The sequence below is a fragment of the Pipistrellus kuhlii genome, unplaced genomic scaffold (genome assembly GCF_014108245.1).
Source record: "Pipistrellus kuhlii isolate mPipKuh1 unplaced genomic scaffold, mPipKuh1.p scaffold_m20_p_5, whole genome shotgun sequence".
Classification (NCBI taxonomy): domain Eukaryota; kingdom Metazoa; phylum Chordata; class Mammalia; order Chiroptera; family Vespertilionidae; genus Pipistrellus; species Pipistrellus kuhlii.
In genome coordinates this window covers 25,758,790-25,783,640 of record NW_023425551.1, presented here as the reverse complement: position 1 = coordinate 25,783,640, position 24,851 = coordinate 25,758,790, and the positions used below count along the sequence as shown (strand labels likewise).

The 24,851-nt window shown below is 34.8% G+C and overlaps 1 protein-coding gene across 17 annotated transcripts in view; it reads right to left on the bottom strand.

Moving 5' to 3' along the window:
* STXBP5 (syntaxin binding protein 5) overlaps positions 1-24,851 on the bottom strand; it is a 128,435-nt gene that overhangs the window by 43,555 nt on the left and 60,029 nt on the right. For 8 of the 17 annotated variants that reach the window (XM_045573018.1, XM_045573013.1, XM_045573009.1 and 5 more), the window contains 10 exons: positions 21,608-21,724; positions 17,413-17,567; positions 15,737-15,809; positions 13,219-13,366; positions 12,901-12,968; positions 12,605-12,645; positions 9,578-9,798; positions 8,890-9,068; positions 6,482-6,607; positions 4,748-4,899 (listed from right to left, as the gene is read on the bottom strand). In XM_045573018.1, coding sequence (XP_045428974.1) covers positions 4,748-4,899; positions 6,482-6,607; positions 8,890-9,068; positions 9,578-9,798; positions 12,605-12,645; positions 12,901-12,968; positions 13,219-13,366; positions 15,737-15,809; positions 17,413-17,567; positions 21,608-21,724 — 1,280 coding nt within the window. The remainder of the gene's footprint in view (positions 1-4,747; positions 4,900-6,481; positions 6,608-8,889; positions 9,069-9,577; positions 9,799-12,604; positions 12,646-12,900; positions 12,969-13,218; positions 13,367-15,736; positions 15,810-17,412; positions 17,568-21,607; positions 21,725-24,851) is intronic. The other 9 variants (XM_036415396.2, XM_036415397.2, XM_036415401.2 and 6 more) reach the window with 6 other exon arrangements.

Below are 24,851 nucleotides of genomic sequence, written 5' to 3'. Positions count from 1 at the left end.
AATCTTTAATTTTAAAATAGTGCACATTACTTATCTTGCAAGGTGGCACCTCTTAAAAACTATGCCAGCACCTTTCTAAAAAAGCTCTAGAGAACTACTTTCTTTTTACAGGTATAAATGAATTATATAAAAATTATCTATAGCATGGCCTAAATTCAGAGGAGAAAACACAGCAAGAAAAGACAAGACATGGCAAATGCAAAGTAAACAATTAGTATGGATATTTTCTTGGTGATTTAAATGAAAAGAATTTCTGCATATTCCTTAAAAATTACAAGTAAACCCATCAAAAGTTTGGCATAGTTGGACAAGACAGAAGAGGTCACACATCTGGGCTTCTCAAAAAATTATGTATCATACAGACCAGTGATTTTCAATCTTTTTCATCTATTGGCACACATAAACTACTAATAATTTGTGACACACCAAAATACATATATATATTTTTGTGGATCTGACAAAAAAAATGGTATAATTTGGATCCATTCATACCCGATGACAAAAGTTGTGTTAGCTGTTGTCATTTTATTATTTTACAATCTAAAAGGAAAGAGGTCAGTGACCCTAACTAAATAGTCAGGTACAGTATATTTTAAAAATTCTTGTGGCACACTGGTTGAAAATCGCTGATGTAGACACATGATCAGTATCTGCTTTTCCATTCCTTTGATGAAAGACATGATGCCACAATGTCTTTAATGTCACCAAGAAAGTTCTGACAGTAATATTTTCAGAAAACATTGAGTACTGAATTGAATTTATTAGAAGTGTTTTCTATTTTGAACACTGTATTATTTGTCTTCATTGCGTAGAAAGTTTTTGAATGACAATCAGTTTTCTTTTCAAAGTTCATCAAACTAGTGTTTCTGGAAAATCTAGTTCTTATAGTTCTAAAGTGATAGATGAAATTATAGTTATGACAAAATATTTGCTTATATAAAAATGATGGTAGGCCTTTAAATAGTAGTGATATATGGTAATAACCTAAATATCTGTTAATGAATGCATAGGATAAGAAAATGATATATCACTAAAAAGAATGAAATTTTGCCATTTGCAACTACATGGATGGACCTCGAGGGCATTATGCTAAATGAAATAAGTTAGACAGAGAAAGACAAAATATTTTATGATCTCAGTTATATGTGAATCAAAAAAACAAAAACTAAAACAAAAGAAAACGAAAAAATCCCCATAAGCTCATAGATAGAAAAAACAGATTTGTGATTGCCAGAAGTGAGGGGATGTGGGGATGGGACAAATGGGTTAATAGGATCAAAAGGTACAAATTTCCTGTTTAAAAAAATAAGCCAAGGGGATATAATATATAATACAACATAGTGACTATCCTCCTATATAATAAGTCTAATATGCTAAGTGCCTGGTCTTCCGGTAATCCACTCAACCAATAAAAATGTAATATGCAAATGACATGCTAAGGCCGTTCAACAGCTCATATTGACGTGCACTGACCACCAGGGAACAGATGCTCCGACTGGCACATTAGCTTGCTGCTGGGGTCCAGCCAATTGGGACTGAGTGAGATGGGCCAGACATGCCCTGCAACCTTCCCGTGGTCCCTCCCTGGCTGGCCAACCTCCCACATCCATTCCTGGCCCTGATTGTGCACCAGTAGGGTCCCTCAGCCTGGCCCGCACCCGCTCACAATCCGGGATCCTTTGGGGGCTTGTCGGAGAGCTGGTTACGGCTTAATCCCACAGGCCAGGCCAACGGACACCACTGGTGCACAAATTCATGCACTAGGCCTCTGGTAGTTAATAATATTACATTGCATATTTGAAAGTTGCACAGAGAGCAGATCTTTTTCTATATTACTGAAAATATTGAACCTACCTGAAAGTACTTGCAATTACATAGTCAAAAACATTTTTTAAAGCTTCCTCTCATATATTTTGGAAATATTCTTCCTAAAGTTTAGATATAGTTTGATACAGCCAGCTAATTACCATCTTTATAATTATCAACTTCCAAGACCAAGTAAGCACATTTTCTCATAAGTCTATTGCTTTCACATTACTAATTAAATCTATTTAGAGTTTAGAATATATTCAGAATAGAAATTTTTCTTTTGTGTCCTTCATGGAGTGAAAAAGTAGGCAGCAAAATTACACACACATTATCACATTTCGCTTTTAGTAGAATTAAGACTAGCAAATATATGGGTAGTTGAAACACTTCAACAGGACTTGTCCATGTGAGTTTCATAAATTTTATTATAAAAACACTATATATTTTAGTCAATGGTTCAATTAAATACAGCTCTGAAATACTTAAACAGTATGTTTTATCTTCTGAAGTAATTTCATAATTTATGAAAATATATTTGTACCTATTGATAGCAAAAATTTATCTATTCAAACTGATCTATTAAAAAAGACAGAGAACAGTTTGACAATATTTGGGCTACACTTCAAGAAAATATTATAAAATACACACTTTAATAAGACTATCATTTTTATATCATTGAAATTAAAGAATTTTAGTACCAATTACTCTCCATTTAATTTTAAAATTAAGACAAACATACCCTTAATGTTAAGGCATATTTTAAAATAACGTTCATTTAATTTAAATACAATCCTAATTATTATTAAAGCAAGCATAGTGACAAGAATTAAATATCTGAAACTGATAAAGAAAAACTCAGATGTTTAGGCACAGGAGGACTAACTCTTCAACACAAAGTGAATCCAAAAGTAATACAAATAATATAGGGTTACTACAGAATAAAGTAGAATGCTATACAATTTAAGAAAGAAATATTTTTTAAATTACACTGTAAAATTTGTCTTTATCCCTGGATACATTTAAGTTTTTGGTTTCTAGCAATTTTATGTAAACTACAATGACCTATCAAGGAAAATAAAAATTAATTTTAGGAGTAATAAAACTTTTCTATGAGTCTGTGGTAAAATTGTTAAAAGTATTGGCTCCCTCCAAAAAACTTCTCTCATAACAAGGTCTGAACTTTGTAACACTAAATATTAGTTTCTGCATAAAGAATCTGGACTAGGATACAAACATTTCAATAGCCATTTTCATATACATTCTATGAAATGAAGTTAAGCAATGATATATTATTCAATAAGTTTTTCAAAAAATAAATGAAGGAAAAACAACAATTTTATAGACAAAAAGTAAATATGCCATGATTTTACTGACAAAGAATAAATAACTTACTTAAAAAAGAATGGAGTTTTTTTAGAGAGTCAAAATAAAGGCTAGAAAGGCCTCACATGCAAGAAGTCACAATCAGCACACCTTAAGTCAAGCAATGGAAAGTGTGAGGGAAACAAGGAGACAAAGATACTAGAAAGGTATATCTGGGACAATTTCTGCTGAAGACAACACATGACAAAAGGATTACACACACAAACAAAACTGCGGGGGGAGGGGAATTCAACAAGATACTAAAGTCTACCTGCCATCAGCTTTTTTCCTTCTCTCATGAATTGTGACACAGGTAGTATTAGCCAATAATGTCCTGAAAGCAACTGAGAAATGAATCTGAGAGAGAATTTTACTTCAGCAGGACTGAGTTAGGGAGTGTAGACCAGAGATTTCCACTGTGACTGGCATTCTACACATGGGTTAAATACAGAGTTCCCTTCAATCCTAGGTGCAAGAGGGCAGGTCCTAGGAAGACTGGAGCCTGCAGGCCAGTTACCGCTGGAGACCTCATTAACATACCCTTAATGTGGCAAAGATCCAATGAAATTTTCTGTGTGTGCATTGAGGTTAAAGAAAAAAAAAAAAGGTGAGGGGTACTATAAGGACAGCTAACTATGTGTTCCATAGTTATTACTACTAAAACATTTAAAATTAAGACTAATTATCTAGCAAAAACAAAATAATGCTATAAAGAGAATTCTTAATGGATTTGTATTTGCAATGAATCAAGGCTATCTGAGAACACTAGACTGAAGATTTAAAACTCACTTTTTTAAAAAAATATATATTTTATTGATTTTTTTACAGAGAGGCAGGAAGAGGGATAGAGAGCTAGAAACATCAATGAGAGAGAAACATCGATCAGCTGCCTCCTGCACACCCCCTACTGGGGATGTGCCCGCAACCAATGTACATACCCTTAACCGTAATCAAACCTGGGACCTTTCAGTCCGCAGACTGATGCTCTATCCGGTTTCGGCTAAAATTCACTTTTGCATGTACTTTTTGACACGGGAAATACTTTGTTTTAATTAAATAGTTGAAAAAAATTAATTGTTGGCCTCACAATGACAACAATAAAAGGGGGGAAACTTTGAAGTATACTTTTGGTCTATAATAATGAGACAAAATTTCCTGTCATTACAATTTAGCTAAAGAAGTTTAATACTGGGGTTCTTTCCCAATGTTAAATAAAATTCTAGAATATTAAAAACAAAAGCAAAATCTAAAAATACAAAACAAAAAAGAGGCTCAAAACTTTATTAATTTTTGACAGTTTAATATTATAGACTAAATCAGACAAGCTATTTAACTAACAGAAGTACTTAGTATATTCACGGAAGTAGCTCAGCATTTATAGAAATCTTAAAAATTAGGATTTTTGGAGGGAGATAAGAGATCAACCGAAGGACTTGTATACATGCATATAAGTACAACCAATGGACACAAAACTCTGGGGAGAGGGGGTATGTATGGGAGGGAGGGGGCAATGTTAAAATATGTACACAGATAATAATTTAATAAAAAAAAAAAAATTAGGATTTTTTTCTTTTACCTCCTGAAGGTTGTCGAGATTTACGAGGAGACCGGGGTTCTCTCCTGTAAGGATCGTTGGAGCCATATAATTCAATAGTGCCCAGATTGAGGAGTACTGCCTTCTGAAGGTAGTCAACGATCGCAATGCCATTACAATTGCCAAAAACAACCCTGGAACAGGAAAAGAGCAAATACTTTAGCACAAATGAGAATTACAAGAAAATGTAGTATATAATGCTAAAAAGATAACATGAAGAGTCTTGGAGAAAATTCCTCTTCAAACAAAAGCTTTTCACAGATTAAAAAAAAAAATACAGGTGATAAACAGCTCGTAGAACTGTGTAGATCTTTTGCAGACATTAATGATTACAAATTAGTATCATAAAACATTTTTAACAAAAAAATAATTTGGCACTTGAGCAGAGACATAAATCCCTATGCTGGACAATGTGACATCTACTTTTGAGCCTGCTAGGGAAGACGCTCCTTTGCAATGAGAAAGTAAGGGACTGTATCTTTGAAAAAGTTTGGTAATCAACAATGAATAAATTCTTTTCCTTTAAGATCCTTAGCCAGGAGTCGAAAACTGAAATGTACAGAGAGGCTATATAAGTAAGTACAGTAAGCAGCTAAGGACAGTGGTAAACTGGATAGTGTACTACTACCTCCCCTATGAAGAGGAAAAACTTTAACTCAGTTTCAAATGACTTTTGCCAAGCAACAATGGAGAACAGTTCAGATAATCAAATTTTTTTCAGTGGAAACTCTAAATATAGATTTTCAAAGTAAATAATCTTGGCAACAAGTTCAAATTTAAAAAATACACACAAAAAAAGGCTAAATAAATTACAAATGTGAGTCAAGTGAGGCCTACGATCAACTGATTGCAACTTCTTTTGAAATTCCTATTGTTTCCTTTTCTTTTTCTCTCTTTGTTTCCTTTTGGTTGTGGGCAGTAAAATATTAAAAAGGAGGTTTGTGTCCTTACATTGTGGGACAGCAAATAAAAGACATGAAAGAAAAGTATTGCAGACTATAGCCAGTCTTAATTGGGTGCACAACTGCTAGAGATAGAGTAGGTGTAACAGTTACAGGAGGAAGAAGAAGAAGAAATAAGTCCCTAGGGCTAGCATCAAGAAAGGAGACAGTGACCTACACATGCTAAATAGCCCTGGGACTGAACAGTTAGTATGTCGTTTCTCATATCACAATATTGGTTTTAAAAGAGACATTATAATAGAATGTACATATAATTAATATTATATACTTGAAGGCATGAATTAATAAGTATACTTGTACTACAGATAAATACTTGTTAAAATATTATTACTATGCTTTTATAATCTATGCAAGTTAACTTTGGAAATAGAACAAATTATATAGCTGTGGTTGACTATTTACAGATTCAGCTTATAATACACAGTCTTCTGAGTCGATGCTGTTAGATCTGTACTATATTGATTAATCATAAGAAATTTCTGAGAGTATATCCAGGATAGGATATAGTGACTTTAAACCTTTATCTCAAATAATTCATTGGTCCATGAGTCATTTAATTTAATATCAGGAAGCAATATAACCATACCAGGAATAACTAATTCAGAACAGAATTATGTTCCAAATAAATTCCGAATTTGGTCTAAAAGTAGTTATATAGTAACTTTTTTATGTGATACTATAATGAAGGTCATCATTTCTATTAAAATATACGAAATACTATGAAGAGTCTGAGAAATATATAAATTATACTTACAATCCATAGGAAGAATTGACTGCCAGGCTGGTTATTTGTTGTGGTGGTTCTCCACCCACCCACACCAACTGAATAACTAGTTCTGTTTGATAACCTGGAGACTGCTTAAGTGGTGTATTTTTAACTCTGTAATAAGGAAAAACATATTACATTTTATATCTTATTAGCCTATGTAATTAGAGTCATGCATAAATACCTATACAAAATAACTTGTACTAGATATTTTAAAAGTTAATTCTATCCTATACAAGCATTTAATCTAGTTGGAGATCAAACATGTACATAAGTAAAGAAAATAAGAAATCACATATAAGTTACACATATAAAGTTGAGGAGGTAGCAAAGGGGTCGTGAGGAAAGGGAGGAGTGGACGGAAGGGGAGGGAGGGATGAAAGGACGACAGGAACACTAGAAATGAAAAAGGTGCTGTGACATAACATAACACCTGGCTGTGAAAAGAAGCAGGGTTGCTGTCTGCCAGGTAGAGATGAGTAGAAATGCAGACACCCTCTTAAAGGGTCAATGCATAAAATTTTGTGTGCAGCCATTCACATTGGGCTCTGGAAGATGGAGGGCAGGGTAAATTGGAGCTATGTAAGCAGCGGACAGCATTGAGGGCCCTGAGGTTGGAGCTTGGAGGGAAGCCACCCTGATTTCCTATGCTGAGTCATTCTCTCACACCGTGAAGGAAATCTTTCTCCAGTGAACCTTTGCTATCCACATGGCTTTTGCCAGGGTTTGGGGGTGAGGCAGTTGCCCCACTCTGTTGGAAGATCTCTCACTCCACCCTGTGGTCAAGAGCCTGAGGCTAATCAAGACTGATGGTCATGGGACTGTAGGTAGAGGTGGATCTCTAGAGGCTGAGTCTTTGCCTGATATAACTGGGACCTGAGACTAGGAAAAGCAAACTCTAGTGCACATCTTGGTCCATTCCAATGATACCCAGTCCCAGAAAAGCTGTGGAATACAAGCAGTCCTTGGGTTACATCGGACTCAGTGTACATTGTTTTGATGGTGACATAAACAATGTACATTGGTTATGTCACCATCACCCATTTATTTATTAAAAAAAAAAAGTTCCGTCATTTCTACGTACGTATATATGTGCTTTATGTTTTGTATTATTTATTTACCACAAGTAAAGGACAGGAATTGTTATCTTTCTTTTAATTTTTTTTTTATTGTTTCACTTCATTACTGCTGTGTATGTGCTCCATGTGAGTGATGTAGGTGCTTATGTAGGTGGGTTCTGACTTACAGTGAAAATCGTGTTACGTTGTGCCATAGGAACAGATCTCCGACATAACCTGAAGACCTACAGTACTGATAGCTATAAACAGGATACTCAAGGCTAGTCACAGAGTGTGACATTGTCCTGAATTAGAGACTGGGAGTCATAGCAGAGCTACCTAATACCCAGATAAATCCAAACAGGCAGCCAAAATGGGGAGACAAAAAAACAAAAAAAAACAAGCCCCAAATAGAAGAACAAGAAAATTCTCCAGAAGAGCTCTAAATGAAATGGAGATAAGAAATTTATCAGACATCGAGTTCATAATGATGGCAAAGATGTCAACAGTATGTGTATAGATATAGTGACCCTGAAAAAAGACCAGTTGGAAATACAGAATGACACAGCACTAATGAAGAACACAGTGGAAAGAATACACAACAGTTTAGAGGAAGCTGAAGATCAGATCAGTTAATTAGAAGACAGGGTAGAAAAAATATAAGTCAGAAAACCAAAAGAAAAAGCAATTAAAAAAGAGGACAGCTTATAAAACTCCTATTATGTGAAAATTATTACATTTCATATTCTAATATGAAATGTAATAATTTTCATATAATAGGAGTGCCAGAAGGGAAAGTATCACATGAAAGACACGTCTCACATTATTTTACTCATATTTGGAATCTAATAAACAAAATAAATTGATGAACAAAATAGATCCAGAGACAAAGAAGCATGGAATAGACTGTGGAATTTCAGAGGGAAGGCAGAGGATGATGGGCGGGTAGAAAGAGATCAATCAAAGAACTTGTATGCATATATGCATAACCCATGACATAGTCAATAGTATGTGAAGGCCTGGGGTGGGTGGGTTAGAAGAAGTCAATGGGGGGAAAAGGGGACATATGTAATACTTCCAACAATAAAGATGAAAAGAAAATGGCAAAAAAGAAGATAAAAATCTTAGTACTTTAAGGATAAAATCATGCTATATAATCATATTCTTCTTGAGGTCACAGAAAAATAAGTTGGATCAATCAAAATAAAGCACAGATAGACCTGTTCTTATACCACTTTACTCCAACACAGAAAAATGTTACCGTAACTTTACTAATGCATATAACTTACTTAAATTAAAAGGTAATTTCCAAAACATTGAATTTTTTTTATAACTTACTTTAAACAAGGGACATTGTCTCGAAGGCCATCAGAGGAACTGCTACTGGTGGAAGGATGAGACTGAGGCGGGATGGGCTGAGGACTGGTAGCTCCCACTGGTGTTGACAGAGGTGGCGCCTGTTCAGCCTCCGGGGATTCCACATCATTTATCTCATATAACAATCGAACTTCAAGCATCTGTTGTAAAAGTGAGGTACCTTACTCACTCTCAATAAATATGGTTCATTTTATTACAATTTATATACACAAGTGCACTTTAGTGGAAAGAACATTTTTAAAAGTAAAAATTAGCACGATTTCTAAAAAGAAGGATTTAACAAAAAAAAAAAAAAGTGTTGTTTCTAACTCAGCTTCTTAAAAATGGTGTGTATGTATGCAAGTATACACATACACACACATTATGATTTTAGAATTTATGGCACTATGTTAATACCAGATTAGAGTATGCTCATACAAAGATTAGCTTTCTTCAAGTGAAACACAGAATGTATTTAAAGATTTTAATGTTCACTAAGAAGATGTGCATAAAAATATACTACTTTTCAAAAGAAAAGGAAGATGGCAATATAAACAGTGAAGTGTTTTTAAAAATTCTAGACAAAGCTGACTATAAATAATCTTCTAAATAATTCAAAAATTTTTAAACATTAGACATCTGACAATGAAAGTAACTCTGAGAACATTACCGGAATGACTTCTATAATAACTTCTTGTTTGCTGAATCTATAAATAATGACATGAGCTGAAACTCCGGCTATGCATAGCATTCTACTTTCGGGACACCAGGAGATGATTTGAATGGCATACGGATCTTCATCTACAATGTCTGTGTTTGGCTTGTCATCTTTATTTCTTGACTTTTCAAATACTTTAGCTGTCTTTAGTTTATATAATACTTGTAGAGTTACTAGATAAAAGATAATATATGTTAGATAATTTCATACAAAGAACAAATATAAGGTAATATTTAATCAGTTATACTATGTAAAGAAATAGTATATATTTCTTTGAACCATATTTTTATTCCAGTCTACATTTCTCTGTTATACATTTAGATAATACACACACTGTACTTACTCACTGACACACAAAAAAAGTGTACTCATTGTATTCATTAAAAAAAAATCAACATCATGATGAATTTAGATAACCCGAAAAAAAATGAGTAACAAAAGGATTTTGTAAAACATGAATAAAAACAATAAAGAACATTTTGCTTCCTAAAGTAATTTTATAATATTTTCTCTATAAAAGATAAATATAATCTAATGTTAACTGTAAAACAAAGCATAATATATCTGGAGTTAATTGGCTTATGAGTGCTTGCTCTGTATATTTTATAAAAATCAGCCATTCAAAACATCATCTCCTTTTTTGCCATTATATAACCATCATAAATCTCAAAAAGACAATGCAAATTTTGTGGCATAAGTTTAGAATCAGGCACTAAAATTATTCTACAAATTTCTCCTTATTTAAAACATATGCCTGCTTCTCCTATCTCTGAGTTAGGAAGAGGTGGTTTGAAGAAATTTTGAAGAAAGAATGTGAGTACTTATGTTAAGAAGTGCTAATTAATATCCTTAAGAATATCTTCAGTCTATTAAAAATCCTAAATTCAAATACTTGATAAATAGGCATTAAATTTATAGCCTTCAAATTTCAAATTAGAGGATCCAAGATGGCTGCGCCCAGGTGAACACCTAGCCGCAGCCACACACAACAATTTCAATAAAATACAACTAAAATATAAAACGGACATTGCCCAGAACTACAGGAAGGTTGACTGACTGGAAATTCTACAGCGAGAAGCAAGGAGAAAACCAGAAGGAGGCGCGGAGGAGCTGGAAAAGCCCAAGGTACGGAGATACGTGGCGCACAGAGAGGACGGAGCCAGAGAGGAGGGGGAGGCGGAGTGCCTGGCGGTCATTCCCTAGCGGAAAGGAGATAAAACTCCGACTGCTCTGAACCCCAGTTCTAGGCCAGACCCTGGGGACCCAGGCTCATCCATAGGGAGCCGGGCTGTAAGGTGGAACCTGGGGAGCGGCGAAAGGAGGTCCGGGAGGCGCGCACACTGCGCGCAGAGAAGGGACGGTCGGCTGTGCCACGGGATTGCCCTGGCCGGAAGGAGACTGGGGCTCCAGACTGTTCTGAACGCCACCTCCAACTCCACTTCCAACTGAACTGAACCCCAATACCAGGCTCATTGGGGGAGAGCCTAGACTGTTTGGCAGCAGGCGAAAATCGAGGACACCTTTCTCTCAGAGGCGCCGGCAGCAAGCACTGAAGGACCCGCATAGGGCGGGGCTGACGGAAGCCAAAGCTGTAGACTCCACCCTGAAACCCCGCCCCATCAGGGAAGCTGCAAAAATGCAGAGACGAAATAGATCACAAACGAAAGAAATGGAGGACAAAAAGCATCTGGATATAGAGTTCAAATCTACGCTTATAATGTTTTTCAAGAATTTCCTAGAAAAGATGGATAAGACCTATGAGGATATGAAAAGAGATCAACTAGAATTAATAAGGAGTCATCAAGAAATGATAAGGGATCAACAAGAAATAAAGAATACATTGTCTGAAATAAAAATGATTTTACAGAGTCCTAAAAACAGAAGGGAAGATCGCAAGAATCAAGTCAAAGATTTGGAACATAAAGAGCCAGAAGACACTCCTCCACAGAAGCTAGAAGGCAAGAGAATCTAGAAAATTGAAGATAATGTAAGAAACCTCTGGGACAACTACAAGAGAACCAACATCAGAATTATGGGGGTCCCAGAAGATGAGAGAGAGCAAGATATCGAAAACATACTGAAAGAAATAGTGACAGAAAACTTCCCCCACCTGGTGAAAGAATTAGACTTACAAGTCCAGGAAGCGCACAGAACTCCAAACAAAAGGAATCCAAAGAGGACCACACCAAGACACATCATACTTAAAATTCCAAGAGCAAAAGACAAAGAGAGAATATTAAAAGAAGCAAGAGCAAAGAAGGTAGTTACCTATAAAGGAGCACCTATACGATTGTCAGCTGACTTCTCAACAGAAACCATGCAGGCCAGAAGGAAATGGCAAGAAATATTCAAGGTGATGAATGGCAATAACTTACAGCCAAAGATAATCTATCCAGCAAAGCTATCACTCAGAATCGAAGGTCAGATAAAGAGCTTCACTAATAAAAAAAAGCTAAAGGAGTTCATCAACACCAAACCAGAATTATATGAATTGCTGAAGGGGGTTCTTTCAGAAGAGAAAGTAAACAAAGATAAAAATTATGAACAAGAAATACGTAACTATCAACAAGTGAATCTAAAAACCAAGGAAATTAAAAAAAAAAAAAATCTGATGAACAATAGTAACTGTTGAATATAATAGAATCAGAGGTATGGAAGGGGAGTGAACTGACGATTCTTGGGGAAAAGGGGAGTGGGGGGCGTGGGAAGAGACTGAACATAAACTGTGCACCTATGGATGAGGATAATGGGGAGTGGGGAAAGGGCAGAAGGTGGAGTGGGAACCTGGTGGAGGAGAGCAATGGTGGGGGGAAGAAAAGGAACATTTGTAATAATATGAACAATAAAAACTTATTAAAAATTTTTTTTTCAAATTAAATGTTGTTTATGTAGTTATTACAATACAAGCGGTATAACAGCAAAGACTGTATAACATATAATATTGAAGTAATATATATCAATAATATTCAAAATACTTACTTGCAGAAGCATCCCAGAACTTAACAGACCCATCAGCATGCCTATGAAAAGCAAATGAGAAGAATGTGATGGGGGGAAAAAATTAAAGCTTACTTTCTTTTAAATATATTGTTATTTTAAAAGTAGTCACCAAGATGAGAAAAAAGATAAAATTCAGGGTAAATTGTCAGGTTACAGACAATAACTTATTTCTTACTATGTTACAGTATAAAGGAAAGCACTTTTAGTCATGCTCATGTAGTCTTAATTATGTTTAACTATTATTGTTTTATTTGGGGAAACAAACTTTTACTTACCCTGTAATAATTATTTCTGGGTAACTTTGAGCACCCAAACCCCAATTACCTCCATTAATAGGCCACTCCTGAAAAAAAAAAAAAAAAAAAAAAAAAAAAAAAAAAAAAAGGTTATTATATAAAGCAATTTCCAAGCATACCATACATCTTTATATATATATATATCTATGACAATAGTAAACATACTTTGTTTCTAAGAAGGATTTTGTTTATATTTTCTCTAGGAAAGGATTCAGTGTTACCAAACACGTCAATGTGATAAATATAAAACACTGATGCAATAATGTAACATTAAACACTAAAACTCATGTTCAGTACCTTTTTGCTGTAACCTTGACGTTTCTGTCTAGCTCCAACAGAATAAAGTGCAGGAATAAGGTCCACAGGACAATCAGCAAAATATTCACAACATGTAACAGGGGATTCATGTATACTCAAAGGGTAGGGATTTTCAAATATAGGATATCTTTAACAACAGGGAAAGAAAAATATATATTAATTTAACAAATTATTACTTATGATTAATATGATAATGAAAAACTTAAATATGTACAGCTCTGGAATGGAAAATAATTTTAGTTTGATTAATTTAAAGTTAACATCCTATAAAGGTCTGCATAACATATCTGAATTTATATTTTTTCTATTAGGATAGGGTGGTTAGTCTATAGAATTTAGAAATCAACCACATTTAGTAGATTTAACATTTACTATATGCATATATGTAAGAAAATCTTTTATGACAGTTGCTCAAAGAGAATGGTAAACAGAAAATCTATAGTTGGTATTATATACGACACATATACACACACTAAACTAAGTGATTTATATACAATTATCTTATTTATTCTTGCACCAAACTGATTTGACTGAAGAACAAAGACTTCGGAAGAGTAATGTGCCAAAGGCAAGCGAACTATCAAGAAGCAGCAGAGTTTAGAATGCTCTTAATTATTAACCCATAGTATCTCAATGAACAGATGCCTCATTCTTGTATCAGTAGTGCTAATATAAATTTTCAATTCTCCTTTTTTCTCCATCAATGTAATGTCCAGTGCAATATTTAACTTAGAAATGTTCTCTAGTTTTAGTGGTAATCTAAATTATATATTTAATTTTTCCTAGATATAAAATTATATTAAGTAAAGCAAAAAATGCTATAAAAGTAATAAAATTAAAAATCAATGTACTGATCAGCCTACTATTGACAAAAATTAAAAAGTTAAAGGAAAAAATTTTCAGAAAATTCTTTTCTACACTTCAAAATGAAAACAACTGTCATCACTCCTTCCTCAACCATACATTAAAAAACAGAAGATAAAACTCAAACAAACCAACTGGTGCACTTAAAAATTAACAGGCAACTTTTATCTTTATAAATACACTATATAATCCTTAATCATTCTCTTATCACTACACATTTAACTAACACATTTGCTCAATAAAATGCCTACTCACAGGCTACTTGCACAATGTATTCTTTAACAAATATATATTAGTATAGAGCACATGTTCTAAAACTTACCTAACTAAAAATAAAAAATAAAATCATATTAAAAAAAAGTTATTCTAGGGCTTTCATTTAGAAATAATGTTTTAAAAGTCCTTTTTTCCACAACAGTAGTATTACTTTCAGAAAAGAAAAAACAAATATAATTGATTATTACAGGTAGCACATAATTAAGTTGATATGAATTTAGGGATGCCTTAAAATAAAAGAAATAAGACACTTCACTTTTATACTTCAGAGTTTCCCAATATTAATACTAGTCACATTTTGGATCAGATAATTATTGTGGAAAACTGTCTTGTGCCCTGCAGATGTTTAACAGCATTCCTGTCCTCTACCACTAGATGGCAGTAATACCTCCTCCTCTTAATAAAAGTGTCTATGTAACTGTCAAGTATTTCCTGGGGGACAAAATTGTCTCTAGTTGAGAAATACTGACATAATGAATGGGTAGACTTAATTAAAACCATATTTAATGATTATTTCTCAAGAGACATAAGTAGTACAATGTTCTTCGAGTCAAAGAACTTATAACTAAACATAGTATTATCTAAGTTGGAAAAAGCAGAAATATAGTAAATAGCCACAAAAAGTTGCAAAGAAGCTATGATGAGAATTCACAGATTAGACATGAAATGTCTGCTAAAGAGAGAACAGGAAAACGTTTAAAAGGAAAATAAGCCTGACTTTGAAAGTTATATGGATTTTTGATGCCAGTGAAACAAGCAGTGTTTCAACAGCTTGACGCTATTTAAGAAATGACAGGGGAGTGTGATATTTGTTTAACACTCAGTTCAGTGTTCTAGGGATAAGGCACCTGCAGAAAAACAGTAAAAAATCAGGTTGGAATGGTACCCTGAATTCCAACTATATGGTAGCAGGCCAAGATGCTGTTTTTAAATTAAAAATACAGTGGTTTAAAGAGAAGAGTAACAAGATTGGTGATGCATGTAAAATTAATCTGACAATAGCATTGGTGACATACTGCAACAGGAAGTGAATATGGCTGGAGAACCGACAAGAGCTTTATCTGGAAGTAAAGTGTGTAATGGGAACAGTTTTGGATGTGATGATTCTATGTGCCCCCAGGGCACAAGTATTAGATTGAATCATATGAAATTTCAGAAATACAACGAATTTTAACTTAAAAATGAAAACTCTATATAATCAATATACTAAAGAAAATTTGTATATAATTAGAAATGTGCATCTGGAATGTTAAGAGGGCATGCTTATAGCTATAAATGTGATTTTAAAGAAATGCATGCTAAAAGAATCTTTTTCACCACATACAAATATAATTGCTTGTCAAATTCAATTTCTTACCCATTTTGTGCAAGGTCTATAAGTACTAAGTCCTTTTCTAGAAGAACAACAACGGCATATGGTTCCTGAAAATCTGGAATAGGAAAATAATGCATGAATAATAAACATGCAAGAAGACTACACATTACATAATGAATATTTTTGCTTGGATTTTATTTTGTTTCATTTTGTCAAGTATTTAACATTCTCATCTCGTACTTAATATAATTTAAGGCTAGTATTTCCTAAATGAAATAAATCTATATCATAACCAATACAAAATTAACTTAGTTTTTAATGTTAAGAAGCTCATGGTAACTTCTATGGTATTACAAATTACAAGGCAGGACTATGGCCAAGAAACTCAAGATTTAAATCTGAATATCCATAAGAACTCTCATTACTGGATATCTTAGGAACTCAATAGAGTGCTATTATAATATAATCCTATCTTAAATATTTTATTGTGCCTGCTGACTGCAAAATGCATTATACATCTTTACATCTCTATTAGCTTCACATGTAGTAAAAAAGATCCAGATTTAAATTACTATTGAAATTTATGCAAGTTGTGATGGTTAATTTTGTCAACTAGAGGCCTGATGCATGAAATTTGTACAAGGGGCTCGGCCCTTGCAGCCATGGCAGCTTGTCTCGGCCCTTGCAGCTGCAGTGGCTTGCCTTGGCCCTTGCAGGGCCCTCCCGCCCCCCTTCATCCAGAAGGTCATTCAGCTGTCAGGTCTAATTAGCATATTACGCTTTTATTATTATAATTAGATATGTCTTCAGGTGGTGCTCAATTGTTTGGTCAAACATTAGTCTGATATTGCTGTGAATGTATTTTTTTAGCTGTGATTAACATTAAATCAGTAGACTATGAGCAAAGCAGATCATCTTACATAATGTGGGTGGGCCACATCCAATCAGTTAAAAGGCCAAAAGAACAAAATAGGTTTTCTGGGTAAAAAAGCAATTCTGCCTTAAGAATTTAGACTAAAGATTGTAACATCAACTTTGTCCTGAATTTCCAGGCTACAGGCCTGTTCTACAAATTTTACACTTATCAGATTTCACAAATGAATGAACCAATTCCTTAAATTCTCTCTATCTGTATTTATGTCCACTTCTAATGGTTTGTATTTTCTTAGAGAAGCTTGTACAACAGTATTTTACAGATTATTAAAATGTTTCTTTAAAATAAATTATTTTAGATAAAGAGGAAGGGAAGGGGAGAGAGAGGGATGGGGGGGAGAGAGAAAGGGAGGGAGGAAAGAAGGGAGGAAGGGAGGGAGGGGGAGAGAGAGAGAGAGGGGGGGGGAGGGAGGGAGGGAGGGAGAGAGATATCAAGTTGTTGTTCTACTTATTTATGCATCCATTGATAGATTCTTATGTGCCTTGATTGAACCCACAACATGGAGTATTGGGACCCTGCATTAACCAAGTGAGCTACCTGGCGAAGGCTAAAATGTTTCTTAACGTGTATAGTTTTGTTTATCCTACAAAGACACTACTAATATGTTATACTAGACAGATAAAGCTTATTAAACAAAATTAACTTCTAAAATAAAATTTTCAAAGTTATTGAAGGCAGCATCTATTCTCAGAAGAATGAACACAATACAAAAGGAAACTAATAATACATAGGTCTTTGTTCTATTGTAAATGTAGAGAATGAGCTTTAAAGATGCAAAACTTACCATTTGTGTATGGTGTTTCACACAGTGTTAGGAAATCAACAATGGAATAGTCCATTTCTAGCACTGCAGTACTTTTCCCATGCATAACTGTTAAGCAAGGTCTTCTTCCTACAGTATCATATGACAAACCTCCTGATAAAATAATAAAAGGCTCCCTGGAAATAAAATACATAGTTAGGATTATAAATAGCATGGTAGAGTCTAATTATGTTGCTATATCATAAATGTTTACTTAGTGAAATAATCAAATCTTAAATTCCAACATTTTTATGCATCATTTACATAATTGAATACTTCCATGTGGATTTTTAATTGTACTAAGTAAGACCCAGGTGGATTCCTGAAAAGGAACCTACAGTTAAGAATGAACACCGATCACATTTGACTCTCAAACCTCCTTTTGGCCCTTAAAATATTTTCCATTATCCTTTTATAGTATAGTTGTCAAAATTCTTTCTCTGGGTTTCTGCTAAGTCTCTTTAATGGACTTCCATTACCCTGTTTCCCCAAAAATAAGACAGTGTCTTATATTAATTTTTGCTCCCAAAGATGCAATAGGTCTTATTTTCAGGGGATGTCTTATTTTTCCATGAAGAAGAATACGGTACACATTGTTAAATGAAAATAAAGGAAATTTATTACCTGTATACGGTAGTACGGTAATTGTCAACACAAACCAGACAAACTGTGAATCCTACAGTATCAAGAATTTACTCATTTACTCAATGACAATCATGTCATCATCTTCTGGAACATCATCATAACAATCCAATTCCTGAATTTCCTGGTGAATTTCTTGTGACTCATTTCTTTCAGAATCAGTGGACCAAATCTCTCATGTTTAGCCTAGGGGGGACCTTATATTTGGGGCGATGCCTTATATTTCACTCAGAAGGAAACCTGTAAGTAGGTCTTATTTTCGGAGGATGTTTTATTTTCGGGGAAACACAGTTGCTACTTACATCTATTGCTGAATTCACAGAATACATGTTTTAATCTAGTAATTTCTATTGTGAAACCACCATTTATTTTCCTTGAATGCCCCTACATCCTGGCTTAAAATTGAAATGAGGTTAATAAGTATGCATACAAATTAATCCTTCTTATAATATATATCTTCTAATCTTTCTTCTATTATAATTCTAATAATCTTTCTATACCAATGCTTAACCTCTCCTCTACAAACACTTTGGAACATGATATCCTATGTTTCCTTTTTCTCCCCTCCCCCCCTGTTCAGAATCTACTAAACCTCCTTTTCTAACTTGTTATTTTGGTATCTTCAGGATAAAATAACATTCCAGGGAGCCTTGGCTCTAAAGGGTTCTGAACTATCAGGGAATGATTCTGTATGCGCTCATTTTTCTTAAACTTAAGCCCATCACCTTCATTGCAGCAACCACCAATGGCTGAATATACTTCGTGGGTTCAAACAAAGTTAACAAGTGAAACTTGCCAACGATCTCAAAAATAATTTTATACCAGTATACTTAAAATATGTGATATCAGTTTTAATTTAGCAATAATGAATTAAAAACTAATATAGGAAAAAGCTTTACAACAGAGGGATCTCAGCACTTTAAACTGATAAAAAGCAGTAGACAAAACTCAGTAAATACCACAGAATTTATATACGTATTAAATGTATCCTAATGACAAAAGGCAGAGCTCTCATTCTAGTCATCTTAGTTTTAGAGTTATGTGAATTATACTATAAGTATTATTTTAAGTCAATTATTATCTTACAATTAAGAAATGGAGTAACTTATCCTAAATAGTTTTTGTTTAAGGTTTGAATTATAAGACTGGGAGAAACTGTTCTAGTTTTGAGAGAATGAAGATAGTAAAAATAAATCTGGGAGAATCTTAAGAATAACTGTCTCTGAAGACAGTGATAAAATGAGAATTAGGATTTTAAGGTTGGAACTTTCTAACATAGTAAAATTAATATGAAAACAGGGAAGGTTATCTCATGAGCCCTTTGAAATTTTAAATCTATGGACTCAAAGAGGTCTTCCACCATTAGGGGCAATTATTTGTAAATCTTCCTGTGGATTTTTCCTGAACAGTTACTAAGACCAAGTATCATGATCCAAGGAGATACCGTGAAATCTAATCTGGACTTCATCAATTTAGAATTAAATGTGTATCCTGGAAATGATCTATGAAGCTCTCCTCTGAGTAGCTAGGGTTACTTTCATTTAATTATCCAGCCTCACAGAGGCATAGATAGACCTCTCAGTTCACAACAGTGGGAATAAATGTAATAAGTATGACTTAATTAATGTTAAATTAAAGACGTTCTGATAAACTAGGAAATTTAAAAGTGAATCCAGGTCTCGGTAAACTGAGTGACTTGCAAATTGTTAGGACAGTTCTATCCTAGCCGACACTATCTGTGAGAATACAGTGTCCTGATTAAGAACTTCAGCTCCAGATACAAGCTGGGCTCAAATTCTAGCTGTGACTTCACAGGGCAAGCTAATTTAACTTAAGCGCTCTATAATTCAATATCTATATGGAGACAATAAAAATACCCAATCCACAGTGCAGTAATGAGAATTATGAAAGACAACAAATTCAAATTGCAAAGCAGACTACCTGGCATATAGTAAGCAAATAATGGATGTTCACTTCACCTAACAAATATTTTTCTTCTTGATGCTTGGACACCAAGCCACTTAAGGGTCTTGAGTTCAAGATATTAAATGCTATTTTTGTTTCAAGTAAGGTCATGAGCATTGCTACGACAATGCAAAAGAAAACTGCTTTTGCTTCGGAAAGCAGGCATGGCGTCCAAATGAGTTTCTTTCCTTGCTGGTATGGCTTAATCTTGAGGCTTGGTGGTAAGTGTAAACAGAGAATAGGTTTCATTAAAAAGGAAGTGTAGCGTGATTAAGAACACAGGCTTAATTAAATCTGGGCTCTTCAGCTTATGAGCTGCATGATCCTGGACAAGTTGCTCAGCCTCTCTGCTTCAATGTCCTCATGTGCTACAACAATCTTGTACAGAGGATGTTTGTTTTGGGGCTTTGAAAAGTTAGGATTCTTTCATTGGAAACAAGGCCCCAGGAAAAAGTTTGAAAAAGTTTGTAGCAAGTTTGAGAATGTTGTTAAAATAGACTTAGATATTTTCAGAACCAGAATATCACAAATGTACCCTGAGTTTTTAGTCTGTGCTTTTTCATATTCTTATATAGGTAATCCACATACATCTTTTAGTTCACATGTAAAATTGAAACTTAAGAAAACAGTGTTGTGGCGGAAACCGGTTTGGCTCAGTGGATAGAGCGTCGGCCTGTGGACTGAAAGGTCCCGGGTTCGATTCCGGGCAAGGGCATGTACCGTGGTTGCGGGCACATCCCCAGTAGGGGGTGTGCAAGAGGCAGCTGATTGATGATTCTCTCTCATGGATGTTTCTGACTATCCCTCTCTTCCTCTCTGTAAAAAATCAATAAAATATATATAAAGAAAAAGAAAACAGTGTTGTGAGTTTGAGGGGAAGGGGATGTAGGTGGAAAAGGGCATAGATGGGAGAAAGATGACAGAAAAGATAAAATAAAATAAATCACCTTATCTTCTAAACCACGTTCTGGCACCAGATAGAGTGAGGGATATACAAGAACCCCAAAAGTTTTCCTTAAAGATAAACTTAAATACATATATCATGTGTGCATATGTGTGTTCATAAAAAGGCTCAGCAGACTGTGGCCTGTTGCCTATTTCTGAAAACTAAGAATGGCTTTTACATTTTTAAATAGTTGAAAAAATACTCAAATGAAAAATATTTCATGACACATGAAAACTATATCAAATTCAAATTTCAGTGTCTGTAAATAAAGTTTTATTGGAACACAGTTGCATTCATTTACTTATGAACTGCCTATGTCTGCTACTGCACTTCAAAGGCAGAGTTGAATATTAATAGTTGTAACAGACACCTATATGGCCTTTTGTTACATAGAAGGCCTAAAATATAAACTCTCTGGCTCCATACAGAAAAGGTTTGCCACAGCAAGTGTTATGATAAAATGGGATAAATTAATCTCTTAGTTGTGATTTTTGTGATTTTCCAAATGTAACTAAATTGCCAAATTATATTATGATTATACACACTTTTAGGTTCCCTAACAGAGATGCTTCCCCCCAAACTGGTGATTCTTTAATGGTGGTCCATTTCCTAAGAGAAACTTACTCTTCTAATGATCTGTATGTAGTGCAGAACTCCCAGGAGTTCAATGGAGTACCTGCTTGAAAATTTGAACCCATCCAGAGTTGCTTCTTGTTGAAAACCTGGCCTTGCCTACAACTTCTTGTGTTGTCCACAAGTGAAAAGAATGTGTAGAAGTAGAGGAGAAAAGGAACTAGAATTTAATCAAACACCTGCCATGTGCCAAACACACTGTATTTCTTTTAGTTCTTCACAACAATGTTATGAAGCTAGGGTTACTATTCCTATATCACTGAGGTAAGGAGAGACCGTCAAGGAGGTTAAGCATCTTGCTGAATACATTAAGTGGCAGAACTGAGATTTGGACCCCAAACCTGAGTCATTTCCACTAATCAGGGGTTTTCCTGAGTCATTTCCACTAATCAGGGGTTTTCAAATATTATAATTATGATGCATTGTAAGCAGTGCATTTTACTTCATAACACAATATACAGACACATAAATGTATACAACTGAACGAAAGTTTCATGAACCAATACTTACCCTTAAAATGTACAGTGCACTCTGCTATTTCCTATTCTAGTCTATAAGTTAACAATCAATGATCACAATCAACAAAATTATTTTCACAACCCACTAACTGAATACCATTACCTGGTGTCTAAAAATAAATAAATCACTGCCCTAAATCTCAAGCTTGGGAAGAATGTTAATGAGGTTCTGTAACTAGTATAAAGGCTGGTCAACCTTGCCACTCAGACACCTGCTTTGTGAATGCAAAATCAGAGAATAATTACATTTTAGAAGTTTTTCAGAGGTTATCCAATGCTATTTTGAGACAACGGATATGTGAGACAACTGATTTAAAGAGTATGTTCAAATGTTTTATATAAATTTATTTAATCTTCATAACAATTCTGTGAGATAGATATCACTATTCTCAGAGGCACAGAAAACTCAGTTAATTTCCCAAGACTGCACAGTGAGTGAAGAGCTGTTGAGACCCAGATGATTCAGTTCGAGTTCACTCTTAATCACCCTGCTCTAGCACCATTCCCTGCAGCACTTCACACCCAAGTCACATTCATTTTTTAAAGGAACAACCTTAACAGAATCAACATTATACTTTTGACTTTTTAAAAAGCACTGGCCATGTAAAAAATATAGCCATATCTTTAATAACAAGAGTATTAAAATGTTATATTAATGATATTGTCACTATTCCTACGTCTCATCTGTCTTGGTATAATATATACTTTATTTTATTAGAAAATAAAAATTACCCATCTTGATTGCATGTTTTTTGTCAGAATTTATCTATGCTGCAGAGTTAAACTATGCTTTATCATGAACAGGTAAAAGCTAATTCTTTATGGATATGTTTTTCTAAACACCAGCCTATCATTTTCTTCCTCACTTTCAGTCACACTATGCTAAGAGCTGGACAATTACAAGTGAGACAGTTATATCCCATGCTTTCATTGAGATGAAGACATACTTTAATTATTAATCACCAAAATAAGTTCTAGAAAAGAAAGATAAAGTGAGGTTTGATATTGTAGTATACTACTGGGGAACCCAACCTAGTCAACATGGCCAAAACATATTTAAAGTAGTGACATTTATGCTGAGCTATAAAGGATGGGAGGGAATTGTGCCTAGAATGATTTCCAGTAAAGAGGAGAAAATGCAGAAGATCCTAGAAGGGAAGAATGGCTCTTCTAACAAACTTTGGTAATTTGTCAACAGGAACCAATAGAGCACACATTCTGTTGGCACTTGCCCAAGACACTTGCGAGGAACAGGAAAAAGGTGAGAGCTGTCTAGCTGACTCAGCTGAGGGTGACTCTACTCTAGGTGGGAGGGGAAGTGCAGTAATTTGTCAATATTGGCTACATATTCAAATTCTAAGGACCTATGTCAAGGAAAGAGGCCATGGAATAAGGAAAAAAGAAGCCGTTTAACTTTGAATGTCATAAGGTGGAAAAAGAAATTGGAAAGCTAGAGAAGACTGTGATAAGAGGATGATCCTACTGATTTGTTTTATAGAATCTACAAATGCATACAAAACAGGTAAACTTTTTTTTTTTTTTCCATTTTAGATCCTATAAAAGGAAAAGTATTGCTGCCATCCTAGAAGAAACTGGGAATTCATAAATATTACCATTATTCAGGAGTGAAAATGGGAACAGAGAGAGAGGAAAAAAAATCTTCCCTGGACTTTTGCCTTTGCTGCCAATCAATATCTGTTAAAATGAACAGATAATTTAGAAAATAACTAGGATTGTTAGTTTAAATGTTGAGACAATTCATTTTATGTTGTACTAGAAGCCTGGTGCATGAAATTCGTGCACGGGGGGGGGGGGGGGGGTTCTGGGGTGGGAGTGGGAGGGGGAGTGTCCCTCAGCCCAGCCTGTGCTCTCTTGCAGTCTAGGAGCCCTCAGGGAATGTCTGACTGACGTCTTTGGTTGGGTGGGGTGTGTGTGTGAGGGAGGCGGGCCTAAGCTGGCAGTCAGACATCCTTAGTGCTGCCATGGAGTATCCTGCCACCGCTGCTGCACTTGCCAGCCGTGAGCCTGGTTCAGGGCTTCTGGCTGAGCGGTGCTCTCCCTGTGGGAGCACACTTACCACTAGGGACAGCTCCTGCACTGAGTATCTGCTCCTTGGTGGTCAGTGTGCGTCATAGTGACTGGTCATTCCAGCAACTGGTTGTTCTGCTGTTCAGTCAATTTGCATATTAGCCTTTTATTATATAGGATTAAATACAGGAGTTTTTTTTGTTTCACCCAGCCCCCTCACTTCCTCTCCTGCCATATTTTTATTATTTATGTTCCTTTGCCAGTGGACAAATGTAGCAAATAAAAGAAACAATTGATAGTAGGAAGTTTCCTAATAAAAATAAGGGCGGCCATTTATAGAAAGTTTAATATGTGCTAGGTAGACACTGTGTGAAATGTTTTAAATATATAATTATCTTGAGTTATCACAACAACCATTTGACCTATTATCACATTTATGTCATCAATGAGGAAATTAAAGCACAAAGTCAAATAGCTCTGTGCCAAAGATCACACAGTAAGGGATGCCATAGTCAATTAAGCCAATGCTGCTTCTCTTAAAGTACATTCTACCTATTGTCAGAACACAGTATATCTGCTGGATTCCAGAGGAATGCTAAAGAGGCTCAAGGGGAAAAAATATCTATCTAAGAACCAAAATTTGAGACTGCTGGACTATATATACTACATAAGTTCATTCTCTTACATGG